Source organism: Leuciscus leuciscus, assembly GCF_965113295.1.
Source record: "Leuciscus leuciscus genome assembly, chromosome: 8".
In the NCBI taxonomy this organism is placed as follows: Eukaryota; Metazoa; Chordata; class Actinopteri; order Cypriniformes; family Leuciscidae; genus Leuciscus; species Leuciscus leuciscus.
In genome coordinates this window covers 11,801,464-11,823,113 of record NC_138732.1, presented here as the reverse complement: position 1 = coordinate 11,823,113, position 21,650 = coordinate 11,801,464, and the positions used below count along the sequence as shown (strand labels likewise).

The 21,650-nt window shown below is 38.0% G+C and overlaps 1 protein-coding gene and 1 long non-coding RNA gene across 3 annotated transcripts in view; one reads left to right on the top strand and one right to left on the bottom strand.

The window, feature by feature from the left end:
• Window positions 1–21,650, top strand: part of LOC309504679 — a 360,274-nt gene that overhangs the window by 127,208 nt on the left and 211,416 nt on the right. The gene's annotated exons all lie outside the window — the stretch shown is intronic.
• Window positions 1–21,650, bottom strand: part of fstl5 (follistatin-like 5) — a 123,264-nt gene that overhangs the window by 99,641 nt on the left and 1,973 nt on the right. The window contains exons 2-3 of one of the 2 annotated variants that reach the window (XM_082177858.1): window positions 4,772–4,907; window positions 491–524 (exon numbers count right to left, since the gene is read on the bottom strand). In XM_082177858.1, the coding sequence (XP_082033984.1) occupies window positions 491–524; window positions 4,772–4,907 (170 nt within the window). The remainder of the gene's footprint in view (window positions 1–490; window positions 525–4,771; window positions 4,908–21,650) is intronic. The other variant, XM_082177859.1, reaches the window with a different exon arrangement.

Here is a 21,650-nt window from a genome sequence, read left to right as displayed (position 1 = left end):
ACAGAGTCTGAGGAGTGAGATGGATTTTTCACATCTCAGCACTCTCTGTAGGTTCTTGGCATCATCTGACTAACTCTTGTGCCATCCTAATTACAGATGACTGCTGGGCAAAAGCCAACACATGATTTACACCTTAAACCACAGACAGTTTGCTAGCATGATAATTAATGTGGCTATATGCTGCTTGATTGAGTACCCAATACTGCTTCACACAAAATAAACATGCATTCAGTCCAAATACTGGCATCATGCAGCTTTTTTTAAGGGATACATGAATTAATACATACTCTCTAGTTCAAAATGCTTACAAATTCTCAATGCTAACAAATTCTCAATTCTCAATACAGATACTGAATAACAAAGTACAAAATCATAACCATATTCACTTCAAAGTACTTCAAAGACCACAATGGTAAAATACTAGTACCCTTTGGTCCATATTTAGTGTCTAAAAAGGGTGGGAAGAGAGAGAAGTGGGGATTGTACATACCTTTAATCCGTAAACTCTCTGAGATCCCATCCTGCTGGAACAAGAACAGAGAGAAAAAAATACTTACAATACATTTACAGTATAGAATGTCATTTGAGTCCTGATCACAGACATCCACACACTTGATATTTAATGTTTTACACACCCCACATACATCTGATTCCTATTGTACTTCTACATAAAATTGCATTATTAAATTAACAATGTGACTTTATTTAATCAACTGCTGCTCCTTTCTTTCTTTAAAAGTATGTTATAGGCCACATAATTCCGATGGCATATTGCCATAGAAAGCCTAAACATTCTTTTAAAATGTTGGTGCCTGAATTATTTGTCAGTACGAGTTAAATGATTCATTTATTCAGACCAGCCAGGGTACGGCAGTCTCTCAACGAAGTCTATTTCTAAAGGTTAAAGAATGCCGTATTCCACCGTTAGAGACAAATGGGAAATGCTAATGTAAGCTATCATTTTGCTTCTAGGGAAGACATACAACAGTGTCATAAGATGAAAAACAAAAGAAAAAGGGTAACAAAATTCTAAACCAGAAGCTTTAGCCGACCCAAAATGAAAACTTGGTCATCATTTTCTTGTAAAATACAACATGAGATTAATATTTATAAGCTGTTCCTTACAATACAATGACAATTGATGTGCAAAAAGTATTTTGTACTTTCACTAACATCGTGTCTACACCGGACGCGACCGTTGTTTCTCACGTCGCACTGCAACAGCTAAAGGTTGTCTACACTGGATGCGACAGTTGCAGAGCATTTGTCCTTCGTGTCAGTACGTCATAAACAGAACGAGGCATCAGTTTACTGTCGAAGATTGTCGCTCGGGTCACGTCGTGTCGCATCCACTGTAGACAGAATCACTGTTTATATTAAGTTTTATTGTTTTTAGTCTAGACAAAGTGTTAGTGATAAATAATGAACTATTGCTTAATGAATTACAGTGTGTGAGTATGTATGAGGAAAAATGGTGACTAAAACTTTTGTTGTATAGTCGAGTTAAAATAAAATCAGTAAATATATCAGTAATTGGTCTTGATATAAATCGATCAACAAGATGATTTGGATATCTAGAGGGATTATTCTTTTAAGATAAATAATTGGTGAGGATATTAATTTCGAGTGATTACCATGAGGAAGGAAATTACAAGCTTTCTCTCTGTTTTCCAAGGACTTTGGAGCCAGTTGTCCAATCTGTCCAAAATTGAAACCAATTTTGCTAGCCCCTCCCCTTCCTGTGCCAGTGACAAAGACAGTTTCACAACAGCACCTTCTTAACTCGAGCATAAAGACCTTCAGTTACGCACTTACAATGGTGTACTTGAGTGGTCTTTCCAGATTTTTCTCTTTTACTTACCATTTTGTTTCCTTTTTTCACCATCTGACCTAGCAGTTCTTATTTAAAATGTAAGTATACAGTGGTTATTTCTTGATTCAATGTATTGAGGAAGAAGTATAATTGCCATGAACTGTTATTCATTTCATGTTATCTTAAAGTCACATTCCTGCAATAGTAGAGAGAGCATTTAGCTCACGGTAACAGCTCATTCATTCTGCTGTGACTCTCTGAAGACTTTTGAGGCTTGGTGAATAGATTAACTTCCTGGAATCAATTGTACATCAATTACGCAACTGAACTACAGAAATGAAATCACAGCTATAATAAGATCCTACAAGACCCCGCCCTACTTGCTTTATCTTACATGTGCTCCATCTGTCACTCAAAAGTCTAGCTTTTTGATTGGTCTAAATTTGGGCCATAATCTGAGTGGAGGTAGAGGAAGGATGGGGCTACTGTGAATTAAACCTTTGGCTATGACAGGAGATTGGCTTTTGCAGAGCAGGACAAAGCTTCATACTATAAGCTGAATTACTCATGATGATTGAAGCAGGCCGAGTTGAGGGAAAGCTAATGGGGTCACTGCTTATCTCTGTGCCCGTGCCAGAAAAACAGGCTCAACCCTGCAGCCCTCGTCCAACACACCTCCCCCCATTTGAAACGCTACGTCAGTTGCCTTACCCTAGCCAGCCATCTTTATGATTTCATATTGCTGGAAATCTCCATGATAACCCCACTCATATGACCCTTGATATAAGATTCATATATAACACAACCACTAAGCATAATTATAATTACTAATATTGTTTCTGGTTTGTGCCATCAAATACATTCTTATCTGAGGCTGGAGTTTGTTTGTTTGTTTTGCACTTAATGGATTTTCCACACACTGTGGTCTGATAAGGAAGATATTGCAAGAAAAATGGCAACCACGTGTTCCCACAGTTCCCACATTTCAACTATGTATGCAATGTTATGTATGAGAGCATTAGCAATTAACAGTGAAAGAGAAGAGCGAAGGGCATCTTCATTCATGATTTCCAGCTTTATTAAATGAATGTCTACATAAGAGGGTTGTGAGCATTAGCAAACAGCACTGATACTTGAGTGGAGTGGGATATTCAAGGTTACCTTCAGAGAATTAATGACAGTGTCATTAGGTTAAATGTGCACTTGAAAAACATTTATAACTACAACAGTAGTAGTTATCTTCCACTTTTATTAGTGGGTCACATTAAGACTGAGCTCCACATTATTTTAAGAGTTCCCCATGTTTAACCTCTTAAGTGTCACCGGCCCACCGGTGGGCCCAAAATCATTACATATTTAATGTCAATTGCTGCTCACTGCTCATAATAATAATAATAATAATAATAATAATAATTTATTATTATTAATATTAGTAGTAGCCTCATTTCTCAGATACTCACAATATTAAATAATAATAGTAATATCATCATCATCATCATCATCATCATCATCATCATCTTCTTACTATCCCAATTTCTCAGATGCAAAACAAATGTAAAGCCTGTTAACTCCATTCTTTTCCTCCAAGTCATTGTAAATAAATCAGACTTAAATTGCACTGCACATAAGATAATTAATTGAACTGGCTGACATGATATTAATGCTCTAGTATCAGTCTTACAAGAAATAAAAATTCCCAGGAAGCTCGTCATCAATGAAACACTGCATATCTGCCTATGCCATCTGTCAAATTCTAATGAAATAATATTTAATACAAAACCTCACTCATAAATGGAATATTTTGATAGCTTGACAATACTAAAAGCTGTCTGAAACGGTAACACATGAGAAATGGAGAGTTTTCTAAAAGCCTGGGTGTGTTTTTACTCGTTTTTTTTTCACATTTGGTTGAATTGCTTGGTTCTTTCCACATTGTACATTTGGGTCAGGACAGTGGCATGATTGCATCATCTCTAACAGTAATTACCTAATGGCAGCTATTTACTGTAGCTAGGTAATGACTCAGGAGGAGAAGACACCAGTTATACTTGTCCCTTTAGATTTACCAGCAAAACTTAACACGCACACAACACCACTTCAGTTTGTCTGTTTGAAAGCTGCAGACGTATTGCAAGAGATGAAAAGAATGAAAGATGCTCTCCAAAGATCATTTCTTTGAAGACAAGAAGCTCTGAGAAATGCATTATAGTGTAATGAGTGTGACAGGGAGCATGCAAAGATGTAAAATTTACATAATCAATAACGATTTATTTACTCAATTTACTCCAGACCACATTTCTCTCTCGTGTCAAACGTCAAACAGACATTGCACCAAAAGGTTTAGTATGAAAACACCCCATGAGTTTCAGGTAACTGAAAAATAAACATGTCTTGAAGGGACCATTTTTGTGACCCCCTTCCCAGCTGTTTATGTTGATATAAAAGGAAAGTGTTCCCATGAGTCCCTGTTCTGTCAGTCAGTGCCCTCCCTCAGTCGGAGTTTAATTGATCCGTTACATAATATGAACGGTTGCTCATGGAGGTGATGAAGTAAAAAGAGAAGAGGGAAGCAGTGGAGCTTGTTAGTGCTGCATTACGCCTCAATTGCTGGTATCTGACTGTGTGTGTCCACAAAGCTCGCTGCAACGGCCAGTCAATAAACATTCAATTACACAATCACGCTGTGCTGTTTCATCATGATGTCAGCGCAGCAGGAGTTTTCGCCTGCAGTTTGAAATGTCCAGTGGCATAGATCCAATACTTTTTAGTTTAAATATTATTGTGCATATCTGATGTTTGGTTCATGAGCAAAAGAATAATAATGAATCGCCATGTGACAATAATCAAACCAGAAGCGCTCGATGCCATGCGGATTTCCATAGTAATTAGCGTCGTAACCGGCCACAAAGGAGTCTCCTCTTGTAAAGGGATGGCTAATGAAATAGGAAAGATCGATACCTTGTGACGGAATCTGACGAGAGGTCGATACGCCAGCGGGCTAAATTCTTCTTTGCTTGGACGTGCCTCTGCGATCAGCGCTGCCCCCAAGAGCAGGACAGCTGCCCACCATCTTTTGGAGCTTCTCATTACCCTCCTGTAATAAAACAAAAAGACATGATTACACAAATAAACAACGAACTGTCTAGGTTAAGTCAAGCGGAGCATTTGAAGCCTTTTGAAACAAACAATGCATCACAGCTCAGCTAATTAGAGCAGACAAAGGAGGATGCCAATCTACTGTGGGTTTAAAACTAATGCTTTCAATAAGAACCCCACACTCAATGGCAAGAAATCTACTTTGAATCAATTAAGGAATAATGAGCACCATGAGGAAATAAAGATAAAGCTAAGGAAAAGGATCCATATGTGTTACCGTGATGATGGCGAGTGCATTAGATTGCAGTTGTTTTTAAGTCAGGCACACATACGAGGTAACATTTAGATTAAGATGGGATATGGAACATTTTCATGCCTTAACTCAGTGGTTTTAAAAAACTGGGGTCTGGAGACCCCCAGTGTGTCTGTGTAAAAGTTTAGAGGAAAAATATAAAATAAAATAAAATAAGAAAAAAAATAACATTAAACTAACTTACTAAGTAACTAACTAACTAAATTGGTTAAAATAAACAAATGATCAAAATTATTAAAGGGGTGGTTCGGGATTTTTGACATCGGACCTCATTTTTAAGTCAGCCTGGTTGCTATTCATCAGTGGAGACATTTTTTTTTTCAAAATTATCCAGTCCTTATATTTGGATAGTTAGCCGATGCTAGGCTAGCGCGAGTCAATGGTATATGTTAGCCAGCCATTAAAAAACGTTTTACCCACTCCACAGTGCACCAAACGCAAATCAATTATAACACTAGACTATCGATGTATATGTCCGTTGAGAGAATAATGTTAGAAATCAAACTTACCTTTCATCTCAATGATCCTAAAGGAACTGGTTTCTCAGCAGCTGCGGAATTTTACTTTGCTCCGGTTAGTAATGCGGCAAAAAGTAAACACAGAACAGAAGCGCACTGTAATCAGTGTACCAGCGGCAGGTAAATACACTTGCGTCATGTGTGTACCGGCTCACTCGGTTGCCTAGGTAATCAATATCACTCCGCTGCTGCTGTAGACAAGGCTTATGATTACAGGGAACAAATTATAACTAATGCAATGTGATGAAAGGTAAGTTTGATTTCTAACATTATTCTCTCAACGGACATATACATCGATAGTCTAGTGTTATAATTGATTTGCGTTTGGTGCACTGTGGAGTGGGTAAAACGGTTTTTAATGGCTGGCTAACATATACCATTGACTCGCGCTAGCCTAGCATCGGCTAACTATCCAAATATAAGGACTGGATAATAAAAAATAAAAAAAATTCTCCACTGATGAATAACAACCAGGCTGACTTAAAAATGAGGTCCGATGTCAAAAATCCCGAACCACCCCTTTAATATAAGGACATTAAAAAGAATACAAATGTATTAAAAAACAAATTAATAAATAATAAAAATAGATTTAAATAAAGAAATAAAATGTTTAAAATAAAGAAATTAATAAATAATAAAAATGCATTAAATAAAGAAATACATTGATTAAATTAAATTAATTATATAAGAAAATAAATACAAAAATTAATCAATCAATCAATCTGACAGAGTTCAGTACTAAAGTTGAAAAACAAATAATGCAAAGAAATTGAAACCGTTAGTATTATTGTACACCTATTTACAATATCCATTTTGTACAGTTGAGAATTTGGGGTTCAGTGGCATCCAAAAGACTGAAAACCCCTTCCCATGTGACAAAATAAGGCATCTAAAAATATATTTGAATTCACTAAACACAAATGTGCCACTTTTGCACACAGTATTTCAATGCAAAAAAGAAAGTGTTTCTGTCAGAGAAAGCAATGAAGCAACAAAGTAAGCTCATAAACATAACAAAAATATAGAAAAATAAATAAAATAAATAAAAATGAATAAATATGGATGAGAGTACAAAGCAATGGGGACCAGGGCAGTTTTGTTATGGGTTTAAATGAGTAGGACGTACTCCGAGGCCCCCCTCGTCACAGGTCCCGGGACGATTACTGTGTGAGAGAGAGGTGTCCTGCAGGAGTTCAGGGATTTGGAATCGAAACAATAGTTTAGAATGACATGGCATTGATTTTCAGAACAAAGCAATTAAGAAAACACCATCCATATTTTACATCATCGGTTTGAAGTCAGGCACATGACTGGCCCAAAAAATGAGCAAGCGCTCTCGATGCAAACCTGTGCTACCCATCTGTGCATTTATTTCAATCTCGCCATGCATGACTGTCATATTTCAGGCTGCCTGTGTGCCAAGAAGAGAGGGAGCATTAAGAAGGAAGATTGAAAGCTGTGCAACCACCTATAGGGACAGTCATCATAACTTTATCAGGTGGCCATAAATCGTCTACGCCACATCCATGCCAAGTGTCTTGGCATTGACTTTCAAATGAGGGCTGTCTATCACTCACAATGTTCACAATAGATCATCGTGTGACAGTCTCCCAGCAGGCAGAGCGATACGATTGTCTCCTACTGCATCTAAACTGTACCTGCAGTGATTGTTTACTGATCAGTGCTGCCATGTATTCAGAGCATGATCTTTTGAACCATTCTCTATTTCCGTCTCTCGGTACACCCCCATGCTCGAGTAGACCAGAGTAATAATGCTGTGTTGGTAACACTGGCATTGCAGACATTTGTTCTCTTTGTAGTAACAATTCATGCCACCCTCTATAAAGTATTTAATTCATCCAATGGTCATCCAAAACTGACCATAAGAGATTGGCAAGGTTTTCAAAGTGGCTCATCGACTGCAAAAATGACTAAATTAAATTAGAGGGTCAAGCGATTCGAAATTAGAGGGTCAACAGCTATTTTTACAGCGAAATTTAAAGCTGCAGTTGGTAACTTCTGTAAAAACTTATTTTTTACATATTTGTTAAAACTGTCATTATGTCCTGACAGTAGAATATGAGACAGATAATCTGTGAAAAAAACCCTCCCAGTGGTCCTATTGCCATTTGCAGAAATACACCGCTCCCGGTAAGAAACAACCAATCAGATCCAGGAGGAGTGTCTTAGCAGTGTCAATCATGCTTGTGTACGCGCTGATCATCACCCCCCTCTCTCGCACAGCGCGAGCGCGTACCGTCGTTCAAAATCAAGATAGCCGGTGTGCCGCGCAGCTGTGCTAATGGCAGACAAACAACCAAAACTGCCAATTTCTCGAGTGGCACCAGCTCATGCAACAATGACAGGTAAACGGAAAAAGACCGATGACGATAAACAAGCCCGTCGGAGCCCAATGACTCAGTGTCAAAACTCTAGCCGCATAACATACAGATAAAATGTCACGCACTGTGCAAAGCAACAATAGAAACCTGCTAATTCACTGGCTTGTCATGTTGCTGAAATAATGTACTAGCAAACCTTATTTAGCATTACACATCGCTAGAATAATTACTTCGATACTGTAACGTTACCATTATTATCTTGCTAGCTATTTATAACTTATAGAAAGAGTGCAACGTTATGAAGTTACATTACATGTATTGCAAAATACGTAATGATTTGAGGACCAAGTTTGTAGTCAAAGTATGGGCAGGCCATAGTCAATGTAAATCATATTGTTGATGTTTCGTCCCTACCAGTGAATGTGCGATAACTGTTTATCCGCCGTCATCAGTGTCCCTGCATGTTTACTAGCCTGTGTGTTCATGGCAGGCTCCGCTGTGGAGGGAGGGCTGTAGCGCAGCAGAGAGCGAGGGGGAGTGACCTGTAAGCTGTGCTTGTTCAAATTTTCAGGCTAAGTCAACGTTTTCTAAAAGCTCCCTACTGCAGCTTTAAACTTTACCAATGCTAGCTTGATAGTGAGTACTAAAATACATCTTATTTGTTTATATTCATAATGATAAAGTTAGATTTTTTTATTACATGTGATTCTGACATGATGTCACTGCATGCACTGCGCTCCTCTCCGCTCGTCTCAGGTAAATAATGCGTCTTCCAGCTCAGCGGTCGGAGTCGCGCGTTCATGTGTTTTGGGGGCGTGGCTTTGGAAGGAGCCCAGAAGGGAGGGGGTGGAGTGAATGGAAATAATGAGCTGTCTTTAAAACAGTCGTGAGAGGTCTACAGACACTCGATTTTTATACTTTCTTTTCCAGAGTACTTACATTTTAATTATGTATTGATATATAAATAAAGTTTAAACAAATTTGGAAAAGAAGTTTTTTAGACAATTCCTACCTACCCAACCTTTAAATATAAAATAAGTGTTAAATATAAAATAAGTGTTAAATATAAGTGTTAAATATAAAATAAGTGTAATAAAAAATTAAATAAAATAAAATAAAATAAAATAAAATAAAATAAAATAAAATAAAATAAAATAAAATAAAATAAAATAAAATAAAATAAAATAAAATAAAATAAAATAAAATAAAATAAAATAAAATAAAAGAAAAGAAAAGCTGGGCAGAATGTGAAGCTTTGTGGCCAGAAATCAACGTGGAAAAAAAAGAGTCTGGCTCATAGACTGTAAAAAAATATGGACGTAGTGTCCGTGACGTCACCCGTAGGTTTCTGAAGAGCATTTTTGAAGCCTAAAGTGGGCGGAGCCGGCCGTCGCCATCTTGGACTCGCGTCACTCCCGGATAACAGAAAATGGGCAAAGAGGCGGGACGGGTGGGGAGGTAATGCTATGCTATATGCTACTGACAGTACCAAGTCTGCGACTGCACAGGGCCTCGCGCTAAAGTGACAGTAACGATGTAAAGCCAATTAAAAGTTCCTGTTTTTGCCCTTCGAAATATTATAATAGTTAAAAGACATGGCAACAAGTGAGACTGTGTATCATGATTCTGTACTATTCTGCTAGTTGAAAATGTATATGCAGTAACTTAATATTACTCTGAGAGAGTGTGTGTGACAGTGATTTATGTGCATACATGTCAGTCACTCTTTTTTTATAGTCTATGGTCCGTCAGCGCGGCATCGCTCGTCAAGTTCCTAGAGAGCTTATTCAGTCCATTTTAAATTCTGATTTTGGCCGCCTCTCAAATGGGTTAAACCATAGATATATTATCGTTACCTATGAAGTTGAAGTAAATGCGCTGGAAATCCGCGCTCATTCAAGGATGTGCATTTATAGCATGGACGGAGAAAGCACCGACACCTGCAGGATTTCATCTGACGGTACATAAGCATATTATAATCTGTTCCGTGCAGAACCAACGAGCCTTTATTGACGTTTTTAAATCTGAAAACTCCAAAAAGCAACGGAATTGTCAGACATCCATTAGTGCATGTTCACAGAGGAAAACAACTGAAATACAGCGCTGGTTGTTCTCTCGAACGATACTCGACGACAACGACAGAATCCAAATCCATGGGCGAAGTAATGGGTGTATTAAATTGTATGAAATAATCCCGAAAAAAAGCACAAACACTGCAGAGATGGCAAGTTAGCAGCTAAAATTTGCTGAGGTGAAGTAACGGCTAGTAACAACACACAAACGGCTAGCATTGACATCAGTGGGAATCCACCTGTCACTCAAGTGGACACACCCTTAATTATGCAGAACTTTAAATATTAATCAACTAAACGGATGAGTTATAAAAAAATTCACCCCCCTCACAGTTGTCATGAAGGGCAAAATTAGCTGTATAGACCAAAGCCACATACAGACACCAGGCTGTAAACACGTTTTTTTCTGCTGTAAAATTTGCCATTTTAACATGGGGGAGATACAGATTTGACTCACTTTTGACACCAGCCTCAAGCGGCCAGTCAACGAATTGCAGTTTAACTCACTTCCGTGTTGGTTTCAAGAGAGAGACGGGGAGGTTGCCGCTTGGTCTGGCTATAAAAGACTAACAATTGCTTAACGTCAACAAGTCAAAATAGTTCTAACCGACTTCATGATATATAACGCATCCCACAAAGATTTCAATCACATTTCCATCAGGGGGATGTGGAAAGAGTCAGTTCTTGAGAATTCATATAGATAAACAAAAGGACAACATTAGACAACATCTCCACTTCCTCAGGGGGCTAAACCATCTGGCCTACATCTTGACCAAAAACATCACTATCACCTCCGACAGGAAGGTCCTTTTGCAGGTGATGACCACATCTGTCCTGATGGCTATTCAGCATTTATATGGGTCAACTATGATGGACATCTACACCAGGCCATGTACGTTTAAGAAAACAGCAGAGCTTGCAACTGTTTGTTATTCTCCTGTGAGGTAAAAAGCTCTGACTATTTGAACTGTGACACAAACATACAGGGCTGCAAAAGATGAATAAATATTTGGATTACACTGAATATCATAAAAGGAAAGTGTAGGAATAGTATACACAGGTTCAGGAAATACAGAAAAAAACAATTTTATTGTTGGCTAAAATCTGTTCAGCAGTCCCAAAGGTCTGGTTACTGGGTTTCATGGCTGGCAGCTACAGCAATAACAAACATAACATTCTATTAGCACTTACTGTACATACAATTTTTTTTGTTGCTTTTTTGCTTTGGGGAAGAAGAAAAAACATTTATGTGTTGATGTCATTTGTGCAAATGCATTTTCAGCTGAAATAGTCTTTTCAACATCAAACTAAACTGACCAGATGGGGTGAATTTGAAGACTTAATAAAACATTTATCATGCAACAAGGCGTACAGAGAGAGTCAGAAAAAAAGGGCCTTAGTCTTACTTTCTCTGCTTGTTTTTATTCCCTAGCCTGTTGCTCATATTTGTGAATTTTAAATGTATATTTTGGACCTAATTAAACTCTGCACATTTATGATCAGCGATTTAAGAGCAAGCAAAAGTCTCTGCCAACTGAAAGCAACTTCTGAAATCGAACAAATTAACATGTAATCCTAATATGGCAACCTTTTATCTGCTTTTCAGCAAATCAGTCACTGACAAATGTCACGCAACCTAATTAATATTCATTCAGTTGTCTAATTGATATGCATATTTGTTCCCTACACCCCTGGTGGCTGCTATTTTTTGTTCTCGGCAAATTTTGACAGTGAAATAGTGTAATTTATTTGTACATTCATAAGAGCGTAACCCAGATCTTTCTGCAATCTTGTGACTCATCCTGATAATTTGAGATGCAACTGTTTGCGCCATGTCGAGAGAAGTGACAGTGACTGTTAAAGTCTGGAAATGCTCCACTAACAAATCCCTGTGAAAATCTCGCCTATATTTTGCAGTCTGTCAAGCCGTTGGGCTGTGGGCAGTGACAGATGTTGGCCATTTGTGTCAACGTGACTTTTCTGTCATCGTGTAAACTGTCAGCAGAAACTCTAATTATATTGGACTGTACAAAAAAGCTTGTGTTGAAAAAAGACTGAGAATTTGCCTGCAATATTGTTAAACCTCATGAGTGTCCTAAAGGTCATGCAAAATATCCTTCTCCACCGTTGTTTCAATATCATTAAACTGAAATCAGTGTTTAAATGTCACCTCACAAAATGAAAACCTGCAAAACGTCATCATGCCGAACAGGTAATGTCATCTATTCTCACTAGTCCACTTTCAGAGCCTTGTTGTGTTTATAATCACGTTCTTGCAAACTATTTTAACTCACACTTTCAGGGAAAAATATTTATTTTTCAATTCTATTAAAAAAATTTTTAAAGACTGAAAGAGTTGTCGGAAGCTTGGTGATGGTGGTGACGTTGAAGTGGAGCGACACGGTATAATTTGTTTATAGCCTAAGGTTAGCTTTTTATTTCTGCCGATTGTATTTAGGCTTTAAAATTCATAAAAGTCGTGCTCATTTGTGAATATTATTTTGATGGACAGCACATGTAAGTATCATAAACTTTTGTTGATCACAGAGCATATTTTTGGGAATAACATACGTCATCACTGCTACTCCAAGTCAACAATGATCAGGGAACTTTTATTTCAGGCCTACAGGTGAACTGTGAGATTCTAGCGTTTATGAGCATCTGCAATGCTCATAAACACACTCATATGGAGCGCTTCATTATTGAAGTTGTAAAGCAGAGCTGGAAAAAAGTAAAGTGATTAAAACCTGTTGGTGCACATGCAGGATCCCCACTCTCATGCCAAATTTCTAATTGTATTTACAGCCAAAAAACTCTTTACAAACTATATATATATATATATATATATATATATATATTGTACTTTTTTTTTTTTTTTTACAAACTATATATATTATATTTATTAAGTCTTCAACTTCAATAATTCAGAATACTTCAACTTCAAGGTATCAAGTCTTTAACTTTAATATTTAATCACTGTTTTGTAACAGAAATCTTTCAGCAACAGTAAAATATTCATTTGTCACAAGTGCAAATCTGGGATGTTTAGGATGTAAAAAAAAAAAAGTACATACCAATGCAGTCATTCAAGTTCTAATGGGTTTGTTATGTCATGGGCTTTTAGTCTAGAAGCACCGTGCACATTTAGAGAAATATTGATGGATGTCATGTTTACGTCACACTTCTCCATATTCCAATAAATAATGAGCATTCATCAGTGCAACACCTCTCTTATTTGTTTCATTTATCAGAGGTCGCCCAAGCATTTAGATGACCAGCGGAGAAGATAAGTCTGATGATGTCATATGATGGGGTCGGTAATATATATATTTTTTTTTTCAAACAAAAGATGCATTCAGTTATTCAAAAGTCACAGTAAAGACATTTACAATGTTACAAAAGATTTCTGTATCAAATAAATTATGTTCTTTTGAACTTTCTATTCCTTTAACAATCACAAAAAAAAATTTTATAACAATAAAAAAAAAAAGATTAAGTAGTCAACATTGATAATGAGAGGAATGTTTCTTCATTTGGGCTTTTTTACAAGTAAAGGTGATTTTACAAGAAAAAAAGTAACTTTAAACCAGAATGGAAATGAAATGTAAAAGTGTTCTATAATAAAACATAACAAACACAAGCAATAATGAAGCCCAATCTCTGATGCTACTACACTCTTAAACAGTGAGTACACAATACAACAACAGCAAATACATGCATTCTGTGCATTTAACTATTCAAAGAGAATTACATTTTGTCACTAGAAAAGTGATTTACAATAAACTTGAATTAACTCAAGTCACAATGCATCATGGGTAATCCCACATGCTACACTTTATTTGTTGTAGCTATATCGGAAAATGTATAAAAAGCTACAAATTATCTATTTTCTATCTCATTCTATAAGGATCCAAATATGATCAAAATAGAAGCTTTATACACATGTTGGAGTATTTTGAGCAGAAAAAAAATAACAATTGCCATGTGTACATTTAGCTTAGTTAAGCTAATACCATAGTTTACAGCGTGGGTGTTCAATCCTGCTCCTGGAGGGCTACTGTCCTGTAGAGTTTTGCTCCAACCCCAATTAAACACATGTGAAGCAGCTAAGCAAGGTCTTACAAGTCATATAAGAAACTTCCAGACAGGTGTTTTGAATCAAGCTGGAGCTAAACTCTCCTGGACAGTGGCCCTCCAGGACCGAGTTTGGACACCCCTGGTTTACAGTATGTTGTGTTCAGGTCCCCTTGGAAAGTTCCATTTTCCGGGTTTGTCAACTTACAGAAATCGCAAAATGCTTCTGAAACTTAAAACGAAAAGGGATGGTTTTAAACAAAGCAGCATCACATAACATTTCCGAGTCATGTATAAGTCTTTGCTTTTTTTTTGTGTTTTTTTTTTTATGTTTTAAAAAATAGGAAAATCTGTGTGCACAAAACATTTAAGAGTGTCTCCTTCCTTAATGAAGGTCTATCATTCTCCATATAGAGGACATCATGTGATCAGATAAACGTCACATGACCAGGGTTTAGCCGGGCAGGTCAACCACGTGCTGGTTCTTTAACCAGATTAGCATGAGGGGAGTAAGCTTTATCCATCCCAGGGTAGGGTAGATAAATATCCCTGACTCATTACACCTGAAGTTCTGCTGAAAAACAAAGATAAAAACGCGCTGGCAGGAACACACAATCACAGATGAGAAAAGAGATCAGGACTTGTGTAAACACTGCTATGCACATGTGTACCTGGTGGCATTTTTTATTGTTGCTCATCATTTTCATAGACGTGTTATCTTTTTATACAGATATCTCTCCAAATGCAGGACTGTAATCACAAAAAGCGTGAATTGCTGCATGCTTTGAACACAGTGCTGTCTTGAATATCTCCTAGTAAGTCATTTGTGCATTAAATAAATGTCACTGATAAAGAAATGTCAAAAGTTGAGACGGTGTAACTGTGTGTGTGTGTGCGCGTGTGCTCATGATTGTATCAGTGTGTCAACAGTGGGCTATTTTTTAAAGGACATTTTGCATCTGACAATATCCATTAAACGATATTTTATCCCAGATTTCCATTAGATTTCAAGTGCTGACCCAACAAGGAACCAAAATTGCTTAGTAATAATAATAATGATTAATAATAAATGATAATAATAAATAAATTAATTAACTAAAATACCTAATTATAAGGGAATAAAGGTGCACAAAAATACCTTTAAATTAAAATGTCATTTTATTTTATTTTATTTTATGCTATTTTATGCTATTTTTTTGCATTTAACATTGTTTTCCAATGAGAGCCAAAGTTTTCTATGGAGCCCCTAAAGGGATATGGTAATAGGAAAAATATGAAATGGGAGGAAAAATATGTTTTAATGCTTTTGCATTCAATCGCAAAAGTTTTGCATTTACCAGAGAAACTTTGCATTCCCTCGCAAAACTTTTGTGTTCTTTGGGATTGAACGCAAAGTTTCTCAGGGGAACGCAACCATTTCACAAGCGAATGCAAAGTTTCTCAGGGGAATGCAAAATATTTGCGAGAGAATGCAAAAGCATTGACAAATATTTTTATTTCCTTCCCTATGTCCCTTTAGGGTCTCTGTAGTTTTCAAACCATTACAGTATGTGTGTGTGTATAACTGCATAATTAAAACACATGTGCATGACAACAGAAGACTAATTTATGTGCAAGAAATGGGGAATCATCCATTGTAGGTATTTAAAAAAAACAAGTTCAACATTTTGAAACTAAACTTGAACTTTCATTTGATGTTACTTTTCCAGTTTCCTTTCTTGTTCAGCTCAGAAGGGTCTAACACGGAGCGAAGAGACACAGATGCTTAAATCCTTCCCGTTTTACGTGGAAATTGAGCTCAGAGCTAAATCACTCTTTAGAGGTAATCCTTCTCGAAATCCAGCACAGACGTACATATCCAGGAGGATAAACAAGTTTCAAATCAAATTCAGAATTGAGGCGATTGAGCCACCAACCTCAATAGAAGACTATCACAACTGCGCTACATTGCTGAAGGGAGAACAAGTACAAGGGGCTCACATCTCTATTTCTCTTGATAAATTCATTTGGTCCCTTTTGAAGCCAATGTTCAGCTGGACTAAAACCAGATTAATGTGCAAACATACTTATGAGCATTCTGGAATAACTCCCATAGGGGTTCTCCCACCTTGAATGACTCACTTCCCAGTCTCCCCCACCCACTAACATGAGTTCTCTGAGCATGCTGGGTAATATGCTAATCAGCCTAGATTGTAAGGCAGTCCCCTGGGCAGAGCATAAGGATTTCTCTAAATGGTTCTGTTCTCGTTTTTGAGCATGTGTGGTCTTGCTCTTTGAAATCTAATAAGATGAGAGGCGTAACAACGGGACCAAACAGTCGTAAAGTAGTCATGCCTGAGGGAGCTCTCTTGCTTGCACTCCCCCTCAAGTGCTTTATCCTCTAACCGAGACCATCCCCAAAACGTCTATCTCAACCTACATTTCACTAAATGCACTTGAAGGGTGTAGCCTTATGGGAAAGATGAGATCTTAAAGTGATAGGCTAGTTCACCATCAAATGAAAATTGCCATAATTTACTCACCCTCATGTCATGTTCAAACCCATATGACTTTCTATTGCAGATATTTTGAAGCATGATCCATATTTTTAAGAAATAAGTTTTAGAAAGGAAGCAAAAGTACTATAAAAAGTAGTTCATAAAAGCAGTTCATGCAACTTGTGTGCTATATTCTACTGCAAGTGTATACAAAAGAATTGTGTGACAGAGAGAATTTAAAACTGTGATTTTCTGATAATGTTTCTGTGCGCTGTTAAGTTAAAAACGCTGTTGAGTTTTTGAGAACCGAACCAGTCACCGTTTTTCATCCAAAACAAATGGTTTACTTGAAAGATCCGACTCAAAAAAGAATCATTATTTATTATATAACAAAAGCATTGGTATTCCATGATAAACCTTCTGCAATTAACACTGCAATTTAAAGTAATTTATTTAATTCATAGTCTGAGTCAGTGTCATTAAAACATTGTGACCTACAAAGAAGCATCCTGATCTTCTAGTTTATGTTGTCATGACATGACTGGGCTGCTTAGCATTTCTCCCCGGGTAATCTGGACTCATTAAATGTGGTGCACACACACAACCTTAGCAGCCAGCAGAAGTGAGATTAGAGCGGAGAGACACGTTACGTTATGCAACAGATACAATGCTTTCTAGACCTGTACCTGTGTTTCGGGACAGATGCTACCATGTGAAACTGGCACCTGTATCCATTAAAATGCGACAGCTCAGGAAGGCAGCTCAGACTGTCATACTGGGGCTCTGAGTATCCCACAACACACACACACACACACACACACACACACAAACAGAGTAAGAGCGAGAGAGAAATACACATATAATACACAAAGGCAGTCCAAGAGAATATGACCTCATTGGCCATATTGGAGTTTAAAAACCAGTCCTCCTTCACAAAGACTGGTCTTTTGTCTGTGTGCAGACATGCTCCAGAGCTCACACCTAGAGCAATGTGGGCACAAAACACTCACACACACACACACACACACACACACACACACACACACACACACACACACACACACACACACACACACACACACACACACACACACACACACACACACACACACACACACACACACACACACACACACACACACACACACACACACACACACACACACACACACACTGCATCAGCAGGATCAGCCAGCCAGCCCACCAATCTGGGAACAAGCCTGAGAACAAGCTGAAAATATCCTGATAATTTCCCTATGCGAGTTCAAATCACTTTTCCAAGCTTGGCTTTGTTCTTTAATCCATTCAACTTCAAAATGGCGGTTGTACAATCTAATTAATTTCTCCCAAGCCCAAAGCCAGATCCAGTAAGTTGTGACTATGCCCTGTCAAACCCAAATCTTCCCTATCAAGCACAAATCAAGTCGGCCATACAGATTTGCCATAACTCAACATTAAAAGTTAATGGAGATGATTGCCCTATAGATTTTAAACTGGGTTCCATAACTTCTATCAAAACTTAACAGAAATACAACAAAGTTGCCCTAAACCCAAAGTTCACACTGCTAGATGGATACATAGAGCAAGTCAGAAAGGCCTTTTGTGAGCTCAGTCTATGAGACAGCTCTATGTCCACTGAGCAGTGAACTGTGTTATTCGCTGGTCACGGAGGATTGCACTGACCTGTCCAATCTGTGGGCAGTGTCAGGATTCATTAGTGCAACAGTAGGACTCACTCAGGTCTGTGATGAACATATCTATAGACTGGGGAATCCACAGACACCAGGAACAAAGTTTGCTCAGCACATGTATCTCAGCGGCATTGTGTGAAAATAATGCTGGTGTTTTATTTGAATGTGTATCTCGGGGTGATGCTATTCACTTTGAGGCAGAAAGGGCAAGGCAGTCATTTGAAGAGATTAATTAATGAAAGCAATTAGAGTGTTTGTATTGCCCCTCTTCATTTTTTTTTTTTTTTTTATCATGTGAGTGCAGTGCTTTTCAGCGCAGTAAACAACTGCAAATCTCCGACTACTATTATGCTCGCACAATAACAATTCCATGAGTTGAGATGAAGGCAGAAAATGAGAAAAGCAGGAAGACAATGATGGTGATGGTGATGATGATGATGATGAAGATGCAGCTATGGCTGACAATGTTGCTGATGATGAAGTGGATAGTGATGACGAAAATAAAAAACAAGGCTGAAAATGATTAATGCCTCATGCTGATCTGGCAGGCATGTTAAAGGGACAGTTCACCTAAAAATAAAAATTCTGCCATCAGTTACTAACCTTCAAGGGGCCCTATTTTAACGATCTAAGTGCATGGTCTAAAGTGCACGGCGCAAGTGCACTTAGTGTGTGTCCGAATCCACTTTTGCTAGTTTAACGACAGGAAAAATGGTCGGCACACCTGGTGCATGGTCTAAAAGGGTTGTCCCTATTCTCTTAATGAGTAATGGGTGTGTTTTGGGCGTAACTTGCAAAAAAACAATCAGAGTCTCATCTCCCATTGCCTTTAAAAGCCAGTTGCACTAGCGTCATGGAAGATTCGCTTACATAGCGGAATTTGCAAGCAGAAAGACTGAACGCTTCTCCAGAGAGGAAACGGATCTGCCTCTGTGCGAGGTTAATGCATGCAAGCAGATCATCTACGGGACAGTCCAGATTCCACCATATTTTATATTGTAATAAGCAGAGTGTATGCACGTTGTGGACCCGCCTATAGGCGCACATTACTAACGCACTCTTTAAATAACAAAAAAATTACTGCGCCATTGACTTTAGACCTGGTCAATGGCACACTCTATTTCAGTTGCCTCAAAATAGCAACGCACCAACAATGCGCCAGAACACACCTCGTTTTCAGACCAGCAGCCCATGGGTGCACAAATAGGCGCAAATGCATTTGCTATTTAAACAATGTGGCGTAGGATGTGAAAATGATGACTGCGTCGGACTGAAACTAGCAAAAAACACTTGCGTTGTGCTGCCGCTGCATTGCGCCGGGTGTATGATAGGGCCAAAGGTGTTACACTTTCTTCAGAGGAACTCAAAATAAGATGTTTTAAAGGTACACTGTATAGTTTTTTAAGTATTTTTATTAGCTAAAATCAATGTCTTTATTCATAAATATGTCCTCATTGGTGTAAAATTACCTCTGCCAATGATCTGACTTATCGTAAGCGAAGAATTTCTTATTTTTATTTACATTGGACGAGTAAGTCCAAGGAGGCTTCCATTTTGTTCCGCCATTTTCAAAAACTATAATAGCAGAGAGGGACAAAAAGCACTAGCCTACCTCAAGGCGTTTCCACAACGCGTTTCAGAGCCAGCGTCATGTGACTGAAACCAGCAGAAACAGACAATGAGATCAGTGAGAGGCGCTTGTCACTGCCCCGGCAAATAGGAAAGGCTGCACTGCACGATAGGCTACTTCATAATGCAGGATTATACTTATGCCGAGCCACAGGAGAAGGAATCCTCGTCGCCAAAAAAGCAAAAAAATGTATTTAAAAGGAAACATGACCAGTGAATAAAAAAAAACAAGGGTAAATATCGGGATAGCTTTTCCCAGGTGGAAAGAGCTAATGAAGGAGAAAGACTTTGAAAGGGACGTTGAAATTGACTGCTTTCTTCTCAACAAGTAAGTCAATGTTACAGTTTAAATTACAAGCTTTTTTCATTGCTTGGTTGTGTAATTCATTATATAGGCAGCATAACAGTAGAACATGTATAGTTAAACTCGATGAAGTGCTATTGGAAGACATGTTGTCATAGCTTCTTGGTACATAACGGCTACCGTAGTTGCAACACGCATTTGAAAAAGCGAGGCGCTAGAAAGCACTATTCGTTTGAATGCAAAATACAATTTCACCGCTAGATGGGAGAAATTCCTACACAGTGTACCTTGAAAGAATGTTGGGGTCCAAATATTGTTGTTTATCCGTACAAAAAACATTTAGCAAAATCTTCTTCTGAAGAGCGTCGTTCAGGTTTGGAACAACATGAGGGTGAATAATCTTTAAAATTTCTAGGTAAACTGTCCCTTTAAGTAGTTTCCTGTTTCAGATGATGTATCGGAAGCCCTCCCATCTCGCATGCAAAACCACTCTCATGCGTAATGGTGCCAACATTTATTTCCACTGTGAGCAGCGTTTCTCACATCAGTGCACAGCACAGCATTACAGCAGCTCTTCTCTCTGCTGCTGAAACATTTACAATAATTGGGTGAAACTCTAAAAGTGGAGAGTTTGAGAAAAGTGAGAGGGTGAGGTCTTGCTACAGAATGAGGAAGGATAATGTGGTCTCCTGTACAGTATTACGGGAAGATCAAGTGCTGAGGATGAACTTGCAGTACATTTTCCCTTCTGCCGATGTAAATTGATATATTTCCAATTAATGTTTTTTTCCCTCAACCTCTCCGGCTACGTTTCATCGTTTCTTACAGATTTTTTTAGGGACATCTGCTTTGGAGGCATATTTAATGGCCTACTCAGTGCTCTTTAATATGTGTTTGTCAGACCTGAGGCTTCATTTTTGTGTCTATGTGCGACTATGCATGTTTGCATCTTGTGGGAGAAGCAAATGTTTGTTGTTCCTCGCTTTCTGCACTGTGTGAGTTCCCTGTAGAGCCTTTGTGTTCAATGCCTCCTTCGCTACTAAGCGCTATAGATTTGGTGTGCATTAGAATCACTCGAGCAGAAAAGCAATGGGAGCTCATACAGTAGCTGACCCTCACTGAATTCTCATACATTAACTATGAGCCTCATCAGTCATACATTGAGAAGGTGGTGGCGTGCATTTCCACCCACCTTTCTGTTTTTACTCTTTTCTGTGATTTAAAAAAAAATCTAAGGTCAAGTTAAGCAGTTACCTTTCACTTTGTAAATAAACTGGAGTCAAAAAGTGTACACAAAGCACTGGCTCCAAACAAAAGCTTA